At 42.1% G+C, this 19,139-nt stretch overlaps 2 protein-coding genes across 3 annotated transcripts in view; both read left to right on the forward strand.

Annotated features, from left to right (window-relative positions):
* LOC105495843 (VPS33B interacting protein, apical-basolateral polarity regulator, spe-39 homolog) overlaps window positions 1-2,017 on the forward strand; it is a 32,890-nt gene extending 30,873 nt beyond the window's left edge. For both annotated transcript variants that reach the window (XM_011765696.3, XM_024797291.2), the window contains exons 19-20: window positions 221-325; window positions 1,057-2,017. In XM_011765696.3, coding sequence (XP_011763998.1) covers window positions 221-325; window positions 1,057-1,077 — 126 coding nt within the window. In that variant the 3' untranslated portion in view covers window positions 1,078-2,017. The remainder of the gene's footprint in view (window positions 1-220; window positions 326-1,056) is intronic.
* The window catches only part of LOC105495841 (NADP dependent oxidoreductase domain containing 1), a 38,297-nt gene continuing 20,340 nt past the window's right edge, over window positions 1,183-19,139 (forward strand). Inside the window, exons 1-3 of the mRNA XM_024797292.2 lie at window positions 1,183-1,321; window positions 5,695-5,866; window positions 16,532-16,725. Coding sequence (XP_024653060.1) covers window positions 1,285-1,321; window positions 5,695-5,866; window positions 16,532-16,725 — 403 coding nt within the window. The 5' untranslated portion in view covers window positions 1,183-1,284. The remainder of the gene's footprint in view (window positions 1,322-5,694; window positions 5,867-16,531; window positions 16,726-19,139) is intronic.

Here is a 19,139-nt window from a genome sequence, read left to right on the forward strand (position 1 = left end):
TATAGCCTCTCAGCCTCTCTTTGAGCCTTGGGTCAAAGTGATAATGACAAAAAGAAATAAGCCCTCATGTGGGCAGAGTAGCACACACCTGTAGTTCCAGCTACTCAGGAGCCTGAGGAGAGAGGATTGCTTGAGCCCAGGAGTTTGAGACCATCCTGGGCAAAAAGAACCCTGTACAGAAGGCTGATTGGAGGTTCGTATTGTTTGTTTTGATGCACAGACCTGCCGGGACCTGAAGGATCGTCAACAGTTGCTAGCATACAGGAGTAAGGTAGATAAAGGATCAGCAGAGGAGGAGAAGATTGATGCTCTTCTCAGCAGCTCGGTGAGCAGCTACAGTTTATCCCTCCAGCAGGCTCAGGAGACAGTTCACAAAACAGTACCAAGTATATGTTCCCAAGGCCTGGAAGGATTGCAGTTGGCTAATCCACATGGATGTAAGGCTCTCCTCTGGCCACAATGTCAAAAGCACTGCTTTGAATAGCAGAAATTACTCCTAAGATGCGGTATGATAGGGGGGTAATCTGGGGACCTCAAGCTAAGACTCAACTGTAATACTCTGATAGTAGTTAAACCTAGCAGGTAGGAGAAACTAAATATTGAAAGTATGAAAACATGTTTCAGATTCAGAATATCCAAACTGTATGGTCTCATGGGGATGGATGGGACCTACCTGTTGAAAATAAGAAGTGGGTGAAATAGATGTTAACTATCTGGGGAGCACAGCTGGTTCATCTCTCACAGCATGAAATTACTGAGCTTTTTGTTAATATGAAAGTTAGTTCCCTGTTAGGTATTTTGGGACCTACCTTAGAGTCAAATGACCAAAATTAGGCTTGTAAAATACAAAATAGGTGTTTAATGCATCTTTGAATAAATGAACTCCCCCACATATTTTTAAAAATTTCTCAACATCCCCTACCTCCCGATCTGATTCTACTTTTTCTTTTCCTTACATTATCTAGCTATGGGCCTTGTTTTGTTGCATTTTCTCTGCCTTGCTATAGGGATAAGTGAAAACTGATCATACACCTTCATTGTTTCCTCTTTCCACAGCAAATTCGATGGAAGAATTAAGTGGCATTGACTACCCTGAAACCTGCCTCATTTCCTCCTTTCCTGCCTGTGAAAGTAGAGAGAGCTCCTCTTTGAGAGAGCTGCAGCATCACATCGCTTGAGCCCATTATCAACAGGCAGTGCCAGCTACTCTTGACACAGATAACTTCTGACTGAACTTCTGTCCAAGGAACATCATCTGAGGATTGAGATCTAAAGCTTTGACTCATGAGAATGATTCTCTTCACCTGGTGCTCATATGAAGGTGGGAGTGATTTCTAGATTGGGCCCCTACTGGGTAAGATCTCACTTGGTCTGAGAAAAGTGACTGCTCCAGAAAGGAAGAAGTACAGGTGTCATAGGGTGACCACTCCATTCCACTCAGCTAATTATGATCCAGGACTTGGTGCTGGACATTGGCAGTTCTGCTCTGAATGAAGTCAGAACAGAACCAAAATGGCCTCAGGAAGGAATGCCAGTGTTTCCCAAGACCTGCTGGAGATGCACTCACACCAGACTGCACAGACCCCTCCACATTATGCCACACATTGCCTAGACGTTGTGTTTCCTCAGCCATTTCCCCTCTGCTGCCCAGTTTACTCTGTCCAAAACCCTAAGGTTCTTCTCTCACTTGAACACAGATGACCTTGCTTGGGTGATGAGACATCCCCTTTATCTCTTCCTCTACTGCTAGCCCAGACCTGTCACTTTCTAAGAAGCTCAGATGCAGCAGTGCTGGAGAGCTCTCTCTTTATGCAAAAATCTCATTTCACCAGGAGCTTTCAGAAGTTCCACCTGGGCTAAACTCAGCAGCATTTCTGTTAGGATATTTAGATAGAGGTTTTATTTTCACACTTGGATTCTTCCTTTGTACCAATATTTGCCTCCTTTTCTGTGACTGAACTGGGTTTTTCTGACATGCGTAGACTCCTAATAAAAGTATTTCTTCCTTGGTGCCTTCTCTCCTGCTCCTGGTGGTTTTGTGCAGAATTATGAAATAATTGCTCGGGATCTTAGGATTATTACAAGTCTTCCTCAATGACTGCATTCAGCAGCCTGTCAGCACATGTCAGGTTATAGGGTAACAGTGCTATGGCAAAGCAGGGCTATGTGGTTAACAGAAGCCTGACTTTTTCCAACTCTACCACTAACTAGTTATGTGATGCTGGGTGAGTCCCTTTCTTTCTCTGGATTCATTAGATAATCTAAAATTTTATAGAGTTTGTTTGTTTGTGAGACGGAGTCTCGCTCTGTCACCCAGGCTGGAGTGCAGTGGCGCTCTCAGCTCACTGCAACCTCCACCTCCCAGGTTCAGATGATTCTCCTGCCTCAGCCTCCCGAGTAGCTGGGATTACAGGTGCCTGCCACCACGCCCAACTAATTTTTGTATTTTTAGTAGAGACGGGGTTTCACCATGTTGGCCAGGCTGGTATTGAACTCCTGACCTCAGGTGATCCTCCTGCCTTGGCCTCCCAAAGTGTTGGGATTACAGGCATGAGCCACCACACCCGGCCTGTTTTTAAATAGACATGGTCTTGCTCTGTCACCCTCATGGCTCACTGCAGCCTTGACATCCCAGATTCAAGCAATCTTCCTGCTTCAGCCTCCTGAGTAGCTGGGACTACAGGCATGTGCCACCACACCCAGCTAACATTTTGTAGAGTTCTGTGCTCCTGTGACTGTGGAGTGGGTGAAGTCACAGAAAGAAAAGAGAAGATGCTCTTACAGAGGCGCATACCATGCTTTAAGGCAATATGGTTCTCAACTGGAGGCAGTTTTGCCCCTCAAGAGACATTTGGCAATGTTCGAAGTTGCTTTCTGTTGCCACACTAGGAGTGCTACTGGCATCCAGTGGGTAGAGGTCAGGGATGCTGCTAAATGTCCTACAATCCACGGGACACCCCACAACAAAGAATTATCCTGCCCAAATGTTAGTAACACCAGTGTTAAGAAACTCTGCTTTAAGGGGATCAGACTCCAGCTTTTGCTTCTCCACTTTGCAATTCCAGGTAACCTCATGTTTAGTTCCTTTCTTGATCATCCTTCTTGCTATTGAAGAAACAAGAGTTTAATTTACTAGATTGTACTAAAATTATTGGTTCATCTTCAAACAAATAGTGGTTACTTTATTACCTAGTATATTGATTAGGGTTCATTTAGAGAAGCAGAACCATTGGGCATATATATGCATTATCTAATCTAATCTATATATGCAGTTTGTTAGAGACATTTGACCTTTCTCTGACCTGTTAGAGAAATTGGATGAGAAGTACTGAGGAGTAGAGCCTGTCTTTTCTGTTTGAGTACTTCCACTCAAGTATGGCAGCTGGAGGGTCTGATTAAGGTAGTTGTCTTCATGTCCAGTGGTAGAGCTTGAAATCCATAGGGAAGGCCGTGAACAAGGGAAGATCATTATAAAGTGAGTGAGCAGGGACTAGGACCCATGTCAGTTCTCACAGCCCCCAACCTTCATGAAGTGGGTGTCCTGCTGCTGGAAAAGCTAGTGGCCTTTGTCATGGAACCGAAAAACACCCAGCCCAGGAGTGAGCAACTGAAGGAGGAACCAGGGAAGATGTAGCAGTTACAGGTCCAACTGTTGCCCCTCACCAGCAAGGTACCCAGCAGATAAACAGCAACATGTGTGAACTACAAAAGTACTTCCTCTGATTATGCACACTGAAACACAAGTTGGTTACTGTTCATTTCCACCCTCCTGGTCTTGCACAGAAATATCTCCGGTGGTCCACCTTAACCAGAAACATACAGGGAAGGGAATTCTGGAAATTGCAGTTCAGCCTAGCCAAGGTGACATGATACAAAACAGTAACAACTGATGCCTACTTTTGAGAATGCATAAGTAAAGGATAGGCCTAGAATTCATGTCTGTACAACTTGTATGCTGCATTGGTCATACTGATCTAGGAGGTTTTGAGCTTCTTTTTCCTTTGGAGCAGGAAGCATTACTTGGCAACATTAGGATGACCTACTGACTGTTTTGGTGTAAGGAAGTGTTTCTTGGGTTTGATGAGAACTTCCATGCCCCACATTTCAAGTGTAGAGGCTTTGCTTTTGTTTTATGTTACTTTTTTTTTTTTGAGATGGTGTCTCGTTCTGTCGCTGAGGCTGGAGTGCCGTGGCACAATCTCTGCTCAGTGCAACCAACCTCCACCTCCTAGGTTCAAGCAGTTCTCCTGCCGCAGCCTCCTGAGTAGCCAAGATTACAGGCATGTGCTATCACACCTGGCTAATTTTTGTATTTTTAGTAGAGACGGGGTTTCACCGTGTTGACCAGGCTGGTCTCGAACTCCTGACCTCAAGTGATCCACCTCTTTCAGTCTCCCAAAGTACTGGGATTATAGGCATGAGCCACTGTGCCGGGGTGAGACTTTGCTTTTAAAGAGATTATGTCACATAACAGCCTTCCTATAAAAGGGATTAGAGAAGCCAGACACAAAAGGTCACATACTGTATGATTCCATTTATATAAAATATCTGGAATAGGTAAATCCATCCAGACAGAAAGCAGACTGGTGGTTCCAGAGGCTGAGGGTGGGGAGGGATATGGAGTAACTGCTTGATGGGTGTAGGCTTTCCTTTTGGGAATATGAAAGTATTTTGGAACTACATAGAGGTGGTGGCACAACATTCTGAATGTATTGATGAATTGTTCACTTTAAAATGGCTAATTTTATGTTATGTGGGTTTCACCTGAAAAAATTTTTATTGGTTTCTTGAACACAAAAAGGAGTTGTAAACTAACTCAAGTAGTGCTAAGATCTGTAGGATATTCTAGTCTGCAAAAAAAAACCTAGAAATCCAGAATCTTCTTTTGGGAAAAGGAGGGTCTCATACTGCTCTAGTGTGGTACTCCTAGAAGTAGTGGAAGGGACTCATGTCCTGATATTCAGCTCAGGAAAACCTCTAAGTGGGGCTGGCCCCTTTAAGACTCAGAGACTGTAATCTGGTAGTTAAGGAGTCATAATCACAAGTTTCTTGGGTAATTCTCCTTAGAAATGTAGTTCTTACCTTCCAGGATCAGAAGTACTGAGGAGCAGAGCCAATCTTCTCTGTTTGGTGATAGATATATGTAGATGGGTTTATATGACTTTGAGTTTAGTTTATAAAATCTAGATGTCCCTGTCCTAGACAGAGGACAGTGATATTTAGTTTGGGTTCTTTTCTACCCTGTGGAGAACAGAGTTCAGTGAAAGGGAAGCATTTCTTTGAAATGTGGTTCTATGTGTTCAGTCCTATTTCCAAAACGCAGGAGGGAATGGAAGGGAAAACGTCCTGGCTCAAGAATACCTGTAAAACTCAATTGCTGTTGTAAATTCATCTGCCAAAAACAGTGCCTGTAACCCATGTGGAGAAACAACACTTTGGGTTTCTGTACAGATTTTTCATGAGTCCAGGATTCATGGGCAGCCAGTGATTAGGAATCCTCAAACACTCACACTCTAGAGTGTGAATTCAAGAGAGGTGAATTCCAAGTTCAGAATTTGGGAGTAGAGAGTTGCTGAAGCCCACCAGCGTGAGTGCTTGTGACCTGGGCACACATACCATCATACACACACCTCCTACATAGACCCTTCTTCTACCAGGACAGGGAGCCAAACTGATTAGTATCTATCACTGCAGGAAATAGTGGCTTGGAAATGGACATGCTCCAGGACCTTGAGTCCCTGCAGTTTGAGTATGGGGTTCCAGAGGAAGATCGTATCTGGCTGTATTTGCAGGGCCGTTCTCGGGGACTGATGATAGAAGCTTGTGCCCATGCAACCTTCTTCTGCAAACTATTATATAATTTGAGGTAAGCTGAGTATCCAAATTGAGGAAGTTGGACAAGAATCTCACTGCTGAGAATTCAAATGTCTTACATTTTTTTTATATCGGAGGGTAAGTTTGGCTGGTGGATTGTCGTCCTATCTTTTCCAACCCAGAGTCAATGACTCCTGGTCTGAAAGGACAGGAAAATCTATTCCAGGGTCCCCTAGCTGTGGTTACATAATAAAGCATGGACTAGTAGTGATTACCTTTTAGTGGATGGATTGATTAAATGATCATTTGTTCATCCATTCACTCACTCATCATTACCACCAGCTTGCCCTCCACAGTTGCTAATGTCTAGCCATTCCTTATCTATTGGCAAGGAGTGCAAGTGGAATCAGTTCTTTCTTTTGGGGCTGAGGTAATAGTGGAATGCTCCCTTACAGGAAGGCTACCCAGGCCTTCACAGGTCCTGTGCCAATGACTTCCTTGAAACCAGGAATATTGATTTGCAGAAAAGCTCTCAGTCCAGTCTTGATTCTGATATCAATATGGCTTCAGACACTTAAATAGGAAATGTGTGTGAAGCATGTACCTATAATTAGGCTCCAGAATTCTGCAACTCCAGGTCACTCTGGGAGCATATGTCACCTCCTCACTCTACTTCTTAGTTTTTTTCTGAAGTTAGATTAATTCCTGGATGGTGGGACCAGATTTGAATTAAACATGTTTATAGATACAGCATATGTCCAAGGAGGCAGGCTGCTCAGTGAATTTATGGATTGGCTTACTGATAAGGATGCATAAACCTATTGGTGGTACTCAATATGACTGGTGAGGAAACAATACATGAAACTTGCAGGTGGCATTTTATATTTCGAAGGATCAGGCACTAAGAGAAAGTGCTCTTTCAACCAGGAGAGAAGGCTTAAATAGAGTGTGACTTGTGTTGCTTAGAAGCAAAATCCAGAGCTTTAAGACACTGGTTTTTACAGAAATACAGAACAAATATAAGGCTCTCATATAGCAATGAAAGTATACCTTATGTATTCAGAAGTCTGACTTTGTTAATCTTGGGCCAAGGAAACACATCCAGCACCAACAGTAAGTGGACCTCTGAAAATAGTGGTCTGAAATCTTCATCCTTAGTTTCTCAGTTCTGTTCCTTTTTGTTTTATTGTTTAAATTTGTACCCTGAATGAACAGTTTTGTTTTTGTAAACCATTTATGTTTATAAGTCATAACCTTCTTAAAAAGCCAAGTTATCTGGTTTCTCAAGTCTGCAGATTTGAAATAGCAAACTAGAAAGAGTGGGTGTATCATAGGAAAGGAATGCACTCACATCTAATAGCAATAAAAATTGACAGCTGTCTCAGACAGTGGTATCATTGACAGTGGCATCAGTAAGATGAAGAAATAGGAAGCTCCAGACTTTGTAACCTTGAGACACTAACTTAACAATATATGGTCCAAAAGCCTTTATGAGAACTCCAGCAAGCACTTAAGAAATTGTAGTGCCCCGGAGAGGTACAAATCCAAGAATAGCTGCATTTACAGGGGTAAGAAAAGCCATTGCAGTTCACCTAAGATACTCCTTTCCTCAAGCCAGCCTCAGGTGAGCAGGAGAAAATGCCTAATTTGTGGCTTCTCCCTTGGAGGGAAAAAGAAAAATGGAATGTTTGTCCACTGTTCTACCTTTTGGGGGGCTGTCTAAGGGATTGGTTTCTGTCTCACATGACTTGGAGCATCGATGAGGAACCAACATATTTTGGATGAAAACAAAGGATCACTCAGTGACTTGTTGCAGTACAGAGAACCTGCAGTACTGCAGATAGATACCAGAGTGAGGAAAAGATTATGAGTCCCTGCAATAGAAACAGGCAAAACTCTTTAATTGGGAAATTCCAAACCCCAGCCCAGAGAAGACTCATTCCTGGAAAGATTTGACAGGCCCCAGAATCTCTAGTTGGGCTGATTGGGAAAGATCTTCCCCTGTATGGTGCCAGTCTGTAAAGATTGGGAGAGACCTGACTGTTCTTTCAAAAGCCCAAATCCAGCAAAAAATAAAAAGGCAATATTGCTCAAACATAGAAACAAACTACTGCAGAAACCAGCCCTAAAGAAACAGATCTATGAGATGCCTAACACAGAATTCAAAATAATAATCTTAAAGAGGCTCAGTGAGCTACAAGACACAGAAAAACAACTAGGCCAGGCACAGTTTACAGATTAATTTGTAATTACAGGCCTGTAATCCCAGCAATTTGGGATGCTGAGGTGGGAGGGTTATTTGAGCCCAGGAGTTTGAGACCAGCCTGGGCAACATAGTGAGACCCTGTCTCTATGAAAAAAAAAAAAAAGTGATGAAATCAGGAAAACAATACATGAATAAAATAATATCATAAAGAGAAACAACCAAAATTTGGAGCTGGAGAGCACAATAATTGAATTGAAACAACTCACTAGAGTGGTTCAACATTAGACTTGATCACACAGAAGAAAGAATCCGCAAACTTGAAGAGCAATTATTTGAAATTATCAAATCAGAAGAGCAAAAGGAAAATTAAGAAAAGTGAAGAAAATCTAGAGGACTTACGGGATACTATCAAGTGGGTCAATATATGCCTTATGGGAATGTCAGAAGGAGAAGAGAGACAGAGCAAGGTGCAAAGAGCTTATTTGAAGGAATAATGGCCAAAAACATCCCAGATCTGAGGAAGGAAATGGACATCCAAATTCAAGAAGTTCAGAGGACTCCAATTTGGATGAACCCAAGGAGGACTACACAGAGACACATTATAATCAAACCATCAAAAGTCAAAGGCAAAGAATACTGAAAACTGCAAAGAAAAAGCAACTTATCACACACAAGGGAGTTCCCAGAAGACTATCAGTGGCTTCTCAGCAGAAACATTACAGGCCAGAGGGAGCGCTTGATATATTCAAAGTGCTAAAAGGGGAAAGAAAAAAAAAAAACCTGTCAACCAAGAATACTATATCTGGCAAACCTGTGCTTCAAAAATTAAGGAGAAGCTGGGCACGGTGGCTCATGGCTGTAATCCCAGTACTTTGGGAGGCCGAGGTGGGCAGATCACCTGAGGTCAGGAGTTCAAGGCCAGCCTGGCCAACATGGTGAAACTCTATCTCTACTAAAAATACAAAAATTAGCTGGGCGTGGTGGTGGGCACCTGTAATCCCAGATACTTGGGAGGGTGAGGCAGGAGTATTGCTTGAACCCAGGGAGGCAGAGGTTGCAGTGAGCTGAGATTGCACCACTACACTTCAGCCTGGGTGACAAGAGCAAAACTCCATCTCAAGGGAAAAAAAAAAAAAAGAGAAAGAAAGAGCTTCCCAGATAAACAATAACAACAAAAAACCTCATCACTTCTGGACCTGCCTTACAACTAATGCTGAAGGGAATCCTTAAGTTGAAATGAAAACATGCTAGTCAACAACACAAAAGTATACAAAAATAAAAAGCTCTCTGGCAAAGGTGAATATATAGCCATATACATAATACTGTGATGGGTGGTACATAAATCATTTTTAATTGTGGTATAGGATTTAAAGATAAAATCTGGCCAACTGTGATGGCTCACACCTATAATCCCAGCACTTTGGGAGGCCAAGGCAGGAGAATTGCTTGGGCTTAGGTGTTTGAGACTAGCCTGGGCAACACAGGGAGACAACATCTCTTAAAAAAAAAAATTAGCTGGGCATAGTGGCACACACCTGTGGTCTCAGGTATTTGGTAGTCTGATGTGGGAGGATCACTTGAGCCTCGAAAGTTGAGGCTGCAGTGAGCCATGATCATGTCACTGTACTCCAACCTGGGTGACAGAGTGAGACCCTGTCTCATAAAAAGATAAATAAAAAATATATATGTAAATAATATAGAAATAATAAAATGTAGAAAGTAAAATTATAACTATCAATAAGTATAAATATAAATAAATAATAAAAATTAAAAATAGGCTTGGCACGGTAGCTTACGCCTGTAATCCAGCACTTTGGGAGGCTGAGGCAGGCAGATCGCTTGATTCCAGAAGTTCGAGACCAACCTAGGCAATGTAGTAAAATCCTGTCTCTACTAGAAATAACAAAATTAGCCAAGTATGGTGGTGTGTGCCTGTACTCCCAGCTACCTGGCAGGCTGAGGCGGGAGGATCACCTGAGCCCAGGAGATCAAGGCTGAAGTGAGCTGTGTTCACGCCACTGCACTCTAGCTTGGGCCACAGGGTGAGACCCTGTCTCAAAAATAAAAATACTGAAAAAAAACTATTACTATAAAACCATGCTAATGGATAAAAAATATCCAAAAGATATAATTCGTGAGATAAATAACAAAAAGCAGAGGCAGGAAAAGATGAAGTAGAGTTTTTGTATATGATTGATGTTATCTTAAAATAGGTTGTTACAACTATTTTTATGATTTTTATGCAATTTCCTATGGTAACTACAAAGAAAATATCAACAGAAAAAAAGAAAATAATATAATTACAAAAAAAAATCAGTGAAACACAAAAGAAAGCAGCAGGAGAGGAAAAGAGGAACAAAACTGCAACACATGGAGAAAAAACAAAATGGCAGTGATAAGTCTGTCTCTGTCAGTAATTATTTTAAATGTAAATGGATTAAGCCCATTAATCAAAAGATACCAAGTGACTGAATGGATTTAAAAAAAAAAAAAAAAGATTCAATACATATCTTATCTTCAAGAGACTCACTTTAGATGTTAGGACACAGACTGAAAGAGCATAGAGAAAGATAATTCCATGTAAATGGTAACCAAAAAAGAATAGGAGTGGTCATACCTGTATCAGACAAAATAGATTTTCAAAAACTGTCATGAGAGACAAAGAATGACATGATGATAAAAAGATCAATTCACCAGGAAGATACAACAATTATACATGTACCTAACATCAGAACATCCACATATATGAGGCAAATATTGACAGAACTGAAGGTAAACAATTATAGCAGAAGATTTTAATACCCAACTTTCAATAGTGGATAGAACAACCAGACAAAAGGTTAATAAGAAAACAGAAGACTTGAACAACACAATACACCAATTAGAACCTAACAGACAAGTGCATAACACTCCACTCAACAGCAGCAGAATACACGTTCTTTTCAAGTGCACATGGAACATTTTCCAGGATAGATCAACGTTAGGTCACAAAACAAGTCCTAACAAATTTAAATAGATTCAAATCATACCAACCGTCTTTTTTTTCTTTTTTACCATGATAGAATGATACTAGAAACGCAGAAGAAAAACTAGAAAATTCACAAATATGTGGAAGTTAACACAACTCTTGAACAACCAATTGATCAAACAGGAAATCACAAGGAAAATTTGAAAATATCTTAACTGAAAATGAAAACGACATACCAAAACGTATGGATTGCAACAAAAGCAGTACCATGAGCAAACTTTATAGGAGTAAATGCCTACATTAAAAATAAGAAAGATCTCAAATCAACAGTGTAACTTTTTATACTTCAAAGAACTAGAAAAAGAACAAACTAAACCCAAAGTAAGCAAAAGGAAGCACATAATTAGATTAGAAATAAACAAAATAAGACTATAAAAACAATGGGGAAAAAAAAGTCAATGAAAATAAGAGCTAACAGCCCTTTCCTAGACTAAATGGCAGAGAAGAGAGAAGAATCAAATAACAAAATCAGAAATGAAAGAGGAAACATTAAAATTGATGCCACAGGCCAGGTGTGGTGGCTCACGCCTGTAATCCCAGCCTGGGAAACAAAGCAACGCCCTGTTTCTATAAACACAAACAAACTGATGCTGTCGAAGTAAAAAGGATCTTAAGAGTAAGAGTCTACTATGAACAATTACATGCCAACAAATCGGATAACTTCAAAGAAATAGAAAAACTCCTAGAAACATACAGCCTACAAAGACTAAATCATGAAAAAATTTTTAAAATCTGAACAGAACTATAACTAGTAAGATTGACTCAAAAATAATAATACACTCCCAAGAAAAGCCGCAGGCCTGATGACTTGACTGGAAAATTCTACCAAACATTTATTTTTATTTTTTATATATTTTTAGACAGAGTCTCGCTCTCTCACCCAGGCTGGAGTGCAGTGGCGTGATCTCGGCTCACTCCAACCTCTACCTCCCGGGTTCATGCGAGTCTCCTGAGCTGGGATTACATGCGCCTGCCACGCCTGGCTAATTTTTGTATTTTTCATAGACACGGGGTTTCACCATATTGGCCAGGGTGATTTCGAACTCGTGACCTCAGGTGTTCTGCCTGCCTTGGCCTCCCAAAGTGCTGGGATTATAGGCATGAGCCACCACACCTGGCCTTACCAAACATTTAAAGAAGAATGAACAATCCTTCTCAAACTCTTTCAAAAAAAATTGAAGATGAAGGAACACTTCTGAACTCATTTTATGAGGCCAGCATTACCCTGATACCAAAACCAGACAAAAATAATGGAACTACAGACCAATACCCATAGTGAATACAGATGCAAAATTCCTCAATAAAATACTACCAAACTGAGTCCAATAGTTTATTAAAAGATTTATATGGCAAGTGCAATGGTTCATACCTGTTGAATTCCAACAATTTGGGACGGTGAGATGGGAGAATCACTTGAGCCCAGGAGTTTGAAACCAGTCTGGGCAACAATATGATGAGATTTTGTCTCTACAAAAAATTTTTAAACATTAGCTAAGTGTGGTAGCATACACCAGTAATCCCAGCTACTTGGGAGGTTGGGGTGGGTGGATTGCTTGAGCCTGGGAGGTCAAGGCTGCAGTGAGCTGTGATTGTGCCACCACACTCCAGCCTCGGTGACCAGGCGAGACCCTGTCCCAGAAAAAAAGAGAAAAGATTATACACCATGACCCAGTGGGATTTATTTCTGGAATACAACAGTGATTCAACATGCAAAATCAATCAATATAATGCATCACATTAACAAAATGAAGAACAAAAATCACATGATCATTTTAATTGATGCAGAAAAGGTATTTGACAAAATTCAACACCTTTTCATGATAAGAACCCTCAGCAAACTAGGAATAGAAGGAAATTATCCCAATATAATAAAGGCTATATATGAAAGGCCCACAAGTAACATCATATTCAATGGTAAAAACTAAAAGCTTGCCAGGCGTGGTGGCTCATGCCTGTAGTCCCAGCACTTTGGGAGGCCGAGGAAGGTGGATCACGAGGTCAGGAGATCGAGACCATCCTGCCTAACACGGTGAAACCCCATCTCTAATAAAAATATAAAAAGTTAGATGGGCATGGTGGCGGGCACCTGAAGTCCCAGCTACTCAGGAGGCTGAGGCAGGAGAATGGCATGAACCCGGGAAGCGGAGGTTGCAGTGAGCCGAGATCACGCCACCGCACTCCAGCCTGGATGATAGAGCGAGACTCCGTCTCAAAAAAAAAAAAAAAAAAAAAATCAAAACTCAAAGCTTTTCCTCTAAGATCAGAAACACGGCAAAAATGCCTACTTTTACCACTTCTGTTGAAGTACTGGAAATCCTAGTCAGAGCAATTAGGCAAGAAAAAGAAATAAAAGACATCCAAACTGGAAAGCAAGAAATAAAATGGGGCCGGGCGCGGTGGCTCACGCCTGTAATCCCAGCACTTTGGGAGGCCGAGACGGGCGGATCACGAGGTCAGGAGATCGAGACCATCCTGGCTAACACGGTGAAACCCCGTCTCTACTAAAAAATACAAAAAACTAGCCGGGCGAGGTGGCGGGCGCCTATAGTCCCAGCTACTCGGGAGGCTGAGGCAGGAGAATGGCGTGAACCCGGGAGGCGGAGCTTGCAGTGAGCGGAGATCCGGCCACTGCACTCCAGCCTGGGCGACAGAGCGAGACTCCGTCTCAAAAAAAAAAAAAAAAAAAAAAAAAAAAGAAATAAAATGGTCTCTGTTCACAGATGACATGTTTTGTTTGTTTGTTTTTGAGACAAAATCTTGCTCTGTCCACCAGGCTGGAGTGCAATGGCATGAGCATAACTCACTATAACCTTGAACTCCTGGGCTCAAGTGACTCTCCTGCCTTAGCCTCCTGAGTAGCTACACTACAGATGCACACCACCACACCCAGTTAACTTAATTTTTTTGTAGAGACAGTGTCCTGCTATGTTGCCCAGACTAATCTCTAACTCCTGCCTTCAAGCAATCCTCCCACCATGGCTTCTCAAAGTACTGGGATTGCGGGCATGAGTCACTGTGCTCAGGCTGACATGATCTTACATGTAGAAAACCCTAAAGATTCCATTAAGAAAAAAACTGTTAGAAGTAGTAAACAAATTCAGCAAAGTTGCAGGATACAAAATCAACATACTAAAAAAAAATTAGTTGCATTTGTGTACACTAATGAACAACCTGAAAAAGAAATTATGAAATTCACATTTACAATAGCCTCCAGTAGAATAAAATACTTAGTAATAAACTTAGTAAGGGCATGAAAGATTTGTACACTGAAAACTACAAAACATTGTTAAAAGAAATTAAGGAAGACACAAATAAACTGAAAGACATCCCATGTTTATGGATTGGAAGACTTAGTTTTAAAATGTCCATACTACCTAAAGCCATCTACAGATGCACTGCAATCCTTATCAAAATCCCAATGACATTTTTCATGAAGATAGAAAAAAAATCCAAAAATTCATATGGATGAGGCTTGAGGACATTATGATAAGTGAAATTAACCATGTATAAAAAGACAATACCACATAATTCTACTTATATGAGGTATCTAAAGTAGTGAAACAGAAAATAGAATGGTAGTTTCCAGGGGCTGGGGAGAGAGAAAAATTGTATAGAGTTTCAGGTTGGGTGCAGTGGCTCACACCTATAATCCCAGCACTTTGGGAGGTGGAGGTGGGCGGATCACTTGAGGTGGGGAGTTTGAGACCAGCCTGGCCAACATGGAGAACCTCATCTCTACTAAAAATACAAAAATTAGCTGGGCATGGGGTGTGGTGGCATGCACCTGTAATCCCAGCTAGTTAGTAGGCTGAGGCAGAGAACTGCTTGAATGTGAGAGGTGGAGGCTGCAGTGAGCTGAGATTGTGCCACTGCACTCCAGCTCAAGCAATGGAGGCAGACTCTGTCTTGGAAAAAAAAAAAAAAAAAAAGCATATAGAGTTCCAGTTTTGCAAGATGGAAAGGTTCTAAAGATCTGTTGCACAACTATATCTGTATCTATATCTGTCTGTCTATCTATCTATTTTTTTCTTTTTTTTGAGATGGAGTCTCGCTCTGTTGCCCAGGCTGGAGTGCAGTAGTGGATCTCGGCTCACTGCAACCTCCACCTCCCAGGTTCAAGAGATTCTCCTGCCTTAGCCTCCTGAGTAGCTGAGACTACAGATTTACACCATCATGCTGGGCTAATTTTTATATTTTTAGTAGAGACAGGGTTTCACCATGTTGGCCAGGCCAGTCTTAAACTTCTGACCTCAAGTGATCCACCCACTTGGCCTCCTGAAGTGCTGGGGTTACAGGCATCAGCCACCATGCCTAGCGACAATGTGCGTATAATTAACACAACTGTACTGTGCACTTTAAAAATGGTTATGATAGTAAAGTTCATGCTGTGTGTGTGTGTGTGTGTGTGTGTGTGTGTGCTTTTCCTGAGACAGGGTCTTGCTCTGTCATTCAGGCTGGAGTACAGCGGCACGAGCACAGCTCACTGCAGCTTCAAACTCCTGAGTTCAAGCAATCCTCCCGCCTCAGCCTCTGGAGTAACTGGGACTACAGGTGTGCGCCACCATGCCTCACTAATTCTTGTATTTTTTGTAGAGACGAGGTCTCACCATGTTGCCCAGGCTGGTCTCAAACTCCTGAGCTCAAGTGATCTACCTGCCTTGGCCTCTCAACGTACTGGGATTACAGATGGGAGCCACCGTACCCAGCCTGTGTTTTTTAACCATGATTTAAAAAAAAAAAAAAAAATTGACAGATGTCTGCACAGAAACAAACAAAACATGAGGGGACTGGCCCACAATGTGTTATAGACATTACAGTATGCTGTATGATAGTGACTGTTCACAATGGTGTACTGAGCCAGTGAAATGATTAAATATTCAGACTGTTTAACCAGACAAGCATAATACATGTAACAAAGTATGTTCATTTAAAACATTTTAAATTTTGGTCCCTTGAAAAGGGTTATACTTTTGTTTCTGGAAAATTAACTCAGGAGGAACATTTCATTCCCTAGTGAGGCTGGATAAATGACACACAGTTGAAATGCCTTATCTCCGAAGTACTTAAGGTGCCACCAAGCACCTTAAATGACAAAGCAGAAATCATCAGAGATTGACAGTTAAGAAGAACTAGGCTGGGTACGGTGGCTCACGGCTGTAATCCCAGCACTTTGGGAGGCCAACGTGGGCAGATCACGAGGTCAGGAGATGGAGACCATCCTGGCTAACATGGTGAAACTCCGTCTCTACTAAAAATACAAAAAATTAGCCAGGCGTGGTGGCGGGCACCTGTAGTCCCAGCTACTGGGGAGACTGAGGCAGGAGAATGGCATGAACCTGGGAGGCGGAGTTTGCAGTGAGCCGAGATCACCCCATTGCACTCCAGCCTGGGTGACAGAGCGAGACTCTGTCTCAAAAAAAAAAAAGAACTACAGTGTGTGCACGTATTTATGTTATGTATGTGTCTGTGTGTTCATTCTCCAGAGCATCATTAAATGAGAATCAAAGTTCCAGACATCTCTCAATTGACTCCCTTAATTCAGCCACTCCTGAAGAGTTTAAGGTGGGCATCATTGGAGGTGGCCACCTTGGGAAGCAGCTGGCTGGCACACTGCTGCAGCTCGTCCCCATCCCTGCTGAAAGCCTGCGGATCTCCACTCGGAGGCCAGAGGCTCTGGGTGAGCAGCGGTGTGTGGGAGAAAGGGGGCTTGGTTGTGCTGTGTAGGTGTCAACAAAGCCATTTTGAAAGGGTCCTCCAAAGAGGAGTCCTTGCATACAGCGTGTGGAGTTCTCAGCTTGCTAGACCTAAGAAAGGTTAGAAGCATAACTTTCTCTCTTGTTCTTTAAAGCAACTTTTTTTCTCCATGTATATGTTTTATATCCATCTCTCCTCCCTGTGCCCTTGGTGGTGAATTATCTTTCTGGATCTTTGATAGAGGGAAGCTTTCCATACAGAGTTCAGATCTTCTGACTGAATCAGTTAGGGTCTGGTTGGGTGTTATACAGTTCCAGGCATTTGCAGTTGGCCTTATGTTTTTAAAAATGACATTTACTGGCTTTTAAAAAATGTTTTGTGGTCAGGCGCAGTGGGCACACCTGTAATCCCAGCACTTTGGGAGGCCGAGGTGCATAGATGACGAGGTCAAGAGTTTGAGACCATCTTGGCCAACATGGTAAAACCCTGTCTCTACTAGAAATACAAAAATTATCTGGGCGGGGTGGCGCGTGCCTGTAGTCCCAGCTGCTCAGGAGGCTGAGGCAGGAGAATTGCTTGAAGCCAGGAGGCAGAGGTTGCAGTGAGCTGAGATCACACCACTGCACTCCAGCCTGGCGACAGAGCGAGACTCCGTCTCAAAAAAAAAAAAAAAAAAAAAAGTTTTGTAATGATTCCATTTATGGTGATAGAAATCAGAACAATGAGGCCGGGCGCGGTGGCTCACGCCTGTAATCCCAGCACTTTGGGAGGCCGAGGCGGGCGGATCACAAGGTCAGGAGATCGAGACCACGGTGAAACCCTGTCTCTACTAAAAATACAAAAAATTAGCCGGGTGCGGTTGTGGGCGCCTGTAGTCCCAGCTACTCGGGAGGCTGAGGCAGGAGAATGGCGTGAACCCGGGAGGCGGAGCTTGCAGTGAGCTGAGATCACGTCACTGCACTCCAGCCTGGGCGACAGAGCGAGACTCCGTCTCAAAAAAAAAAAAAAAAAAAAAAAAAAAAAGAAATCAGAACAATGATTTCTTCTGGGGAGATGGACTGAGAAAGTCCCAAAGGAACTTTTTCTGGGGAGATGAAAATGTTCTATATCTTGAGAGAGGTATGGGTTAAATGGGTGTATGCTTTTGTCAAAACTGATCAAACTATATACTTCATATCTGTGTGTTGCATTATATGTAAATTATACTTCAATAATAAAAAATGTAAAATAATATGCATATTATAGAAAATTTGTCTATAAGGAAGGGTACAACTACCTATAATCAGGTTATCATTTCCTTCCCATGTTTTCTTTTCTCTATATCAGTAATTGACACTATATATAGTTGTTTGTATTCTGCTTGTTTTACATAATGTATCATGAGCATATTCTCATATTGTTTTAACATTTTTTGAAATAATGATTTGCCCACGTCTGTAAGCCCAGCACTCTGGGAGGCCGAGGTGGGCAGATCACCTGAGGTCAGGAGTTTGAGACCAGCCTGGCTAACATGTTGAAACCCAGTCTCTACTAAAAATACAAAAATTAGCCAGGTGTTATGGTGGGTGCCTTTAGTCTCAGCTACTCAGGAGGCTGAACCCAGGAGGCGGAGGTTGCAGTGACCTGAGATCGCGTCATTGCACTCCAGCCTGGGCGACAGAGTGAGACTCTGTCTCCAATCAATCAATAAGAAATAATGATTTTAAGCCCCTCCACTTTCCCACAGTAGAAGGTTACCCCAGCAGGCTTTGAGCACACTCCCTTGCTTCTCCCTAGCAGGGTGTGCTTGCTGTATCTGGTGTTTGGATGCACAGACTCTGTAGTTGTGCCCAGCAGTGGCTGAGACCACCAGACACCCTACACCATTCTTCCTTGCTCTGTTTTCATCTCAGGATTTAAAATGTTAATTATATTAGTAAGAGATTAATGTAAAAAAAAAAGATTTTAAGGTTGTGTAGTATCCCAAAGTATGGATGTACTATAATTTATGTTAACTGTACCTTATTTAGTTGAACTTCCTTGTACATAATTTTCCAAATAAAGTTATTAGGTCAAAGAATTGGTACAGCTTTATTAATATTTTTTTTTTTTTTTTTTTTTTTTTTTTTGAGACTGAGTCTCGCTCTGCCACCAAGGCTGGAGTGCAGATTGTGGAGAGCACAGTCTTAGCTCACTGCAACCTCTGCCTCCCAGGTTCAAGCAATTCTCTTGCCTCAGCCACCCCAGTAGCTGGAATTACAGGCATACACCACCATGACTAGCTAAATTTTTTTTTGTATTTTTAGTAGAGACAGGGTTTCACCATGTTAGCCAGGCTGGTCTGGAACTCCTGACCTCAGGTGATCTGCCCACCTCAGTCTCCCAAAATGCTGGGATTACAGGCGTGAGCCACCGCGC

This window comes from Macaca nemestrina, chromosome 7 (genome assembly GCF_043159975.1).
Source record: "Macaca nemestrina isolate mMacNem1 chromosome 7, mMacNem.hap1, whole genome shotgun sequence".
Taxonomy (NCBI): Eukaryota; Metazoa; Chordata; class Mammalia; order Primates; family Cercopithecidae; genus Macaca; species Macaca nemestrina.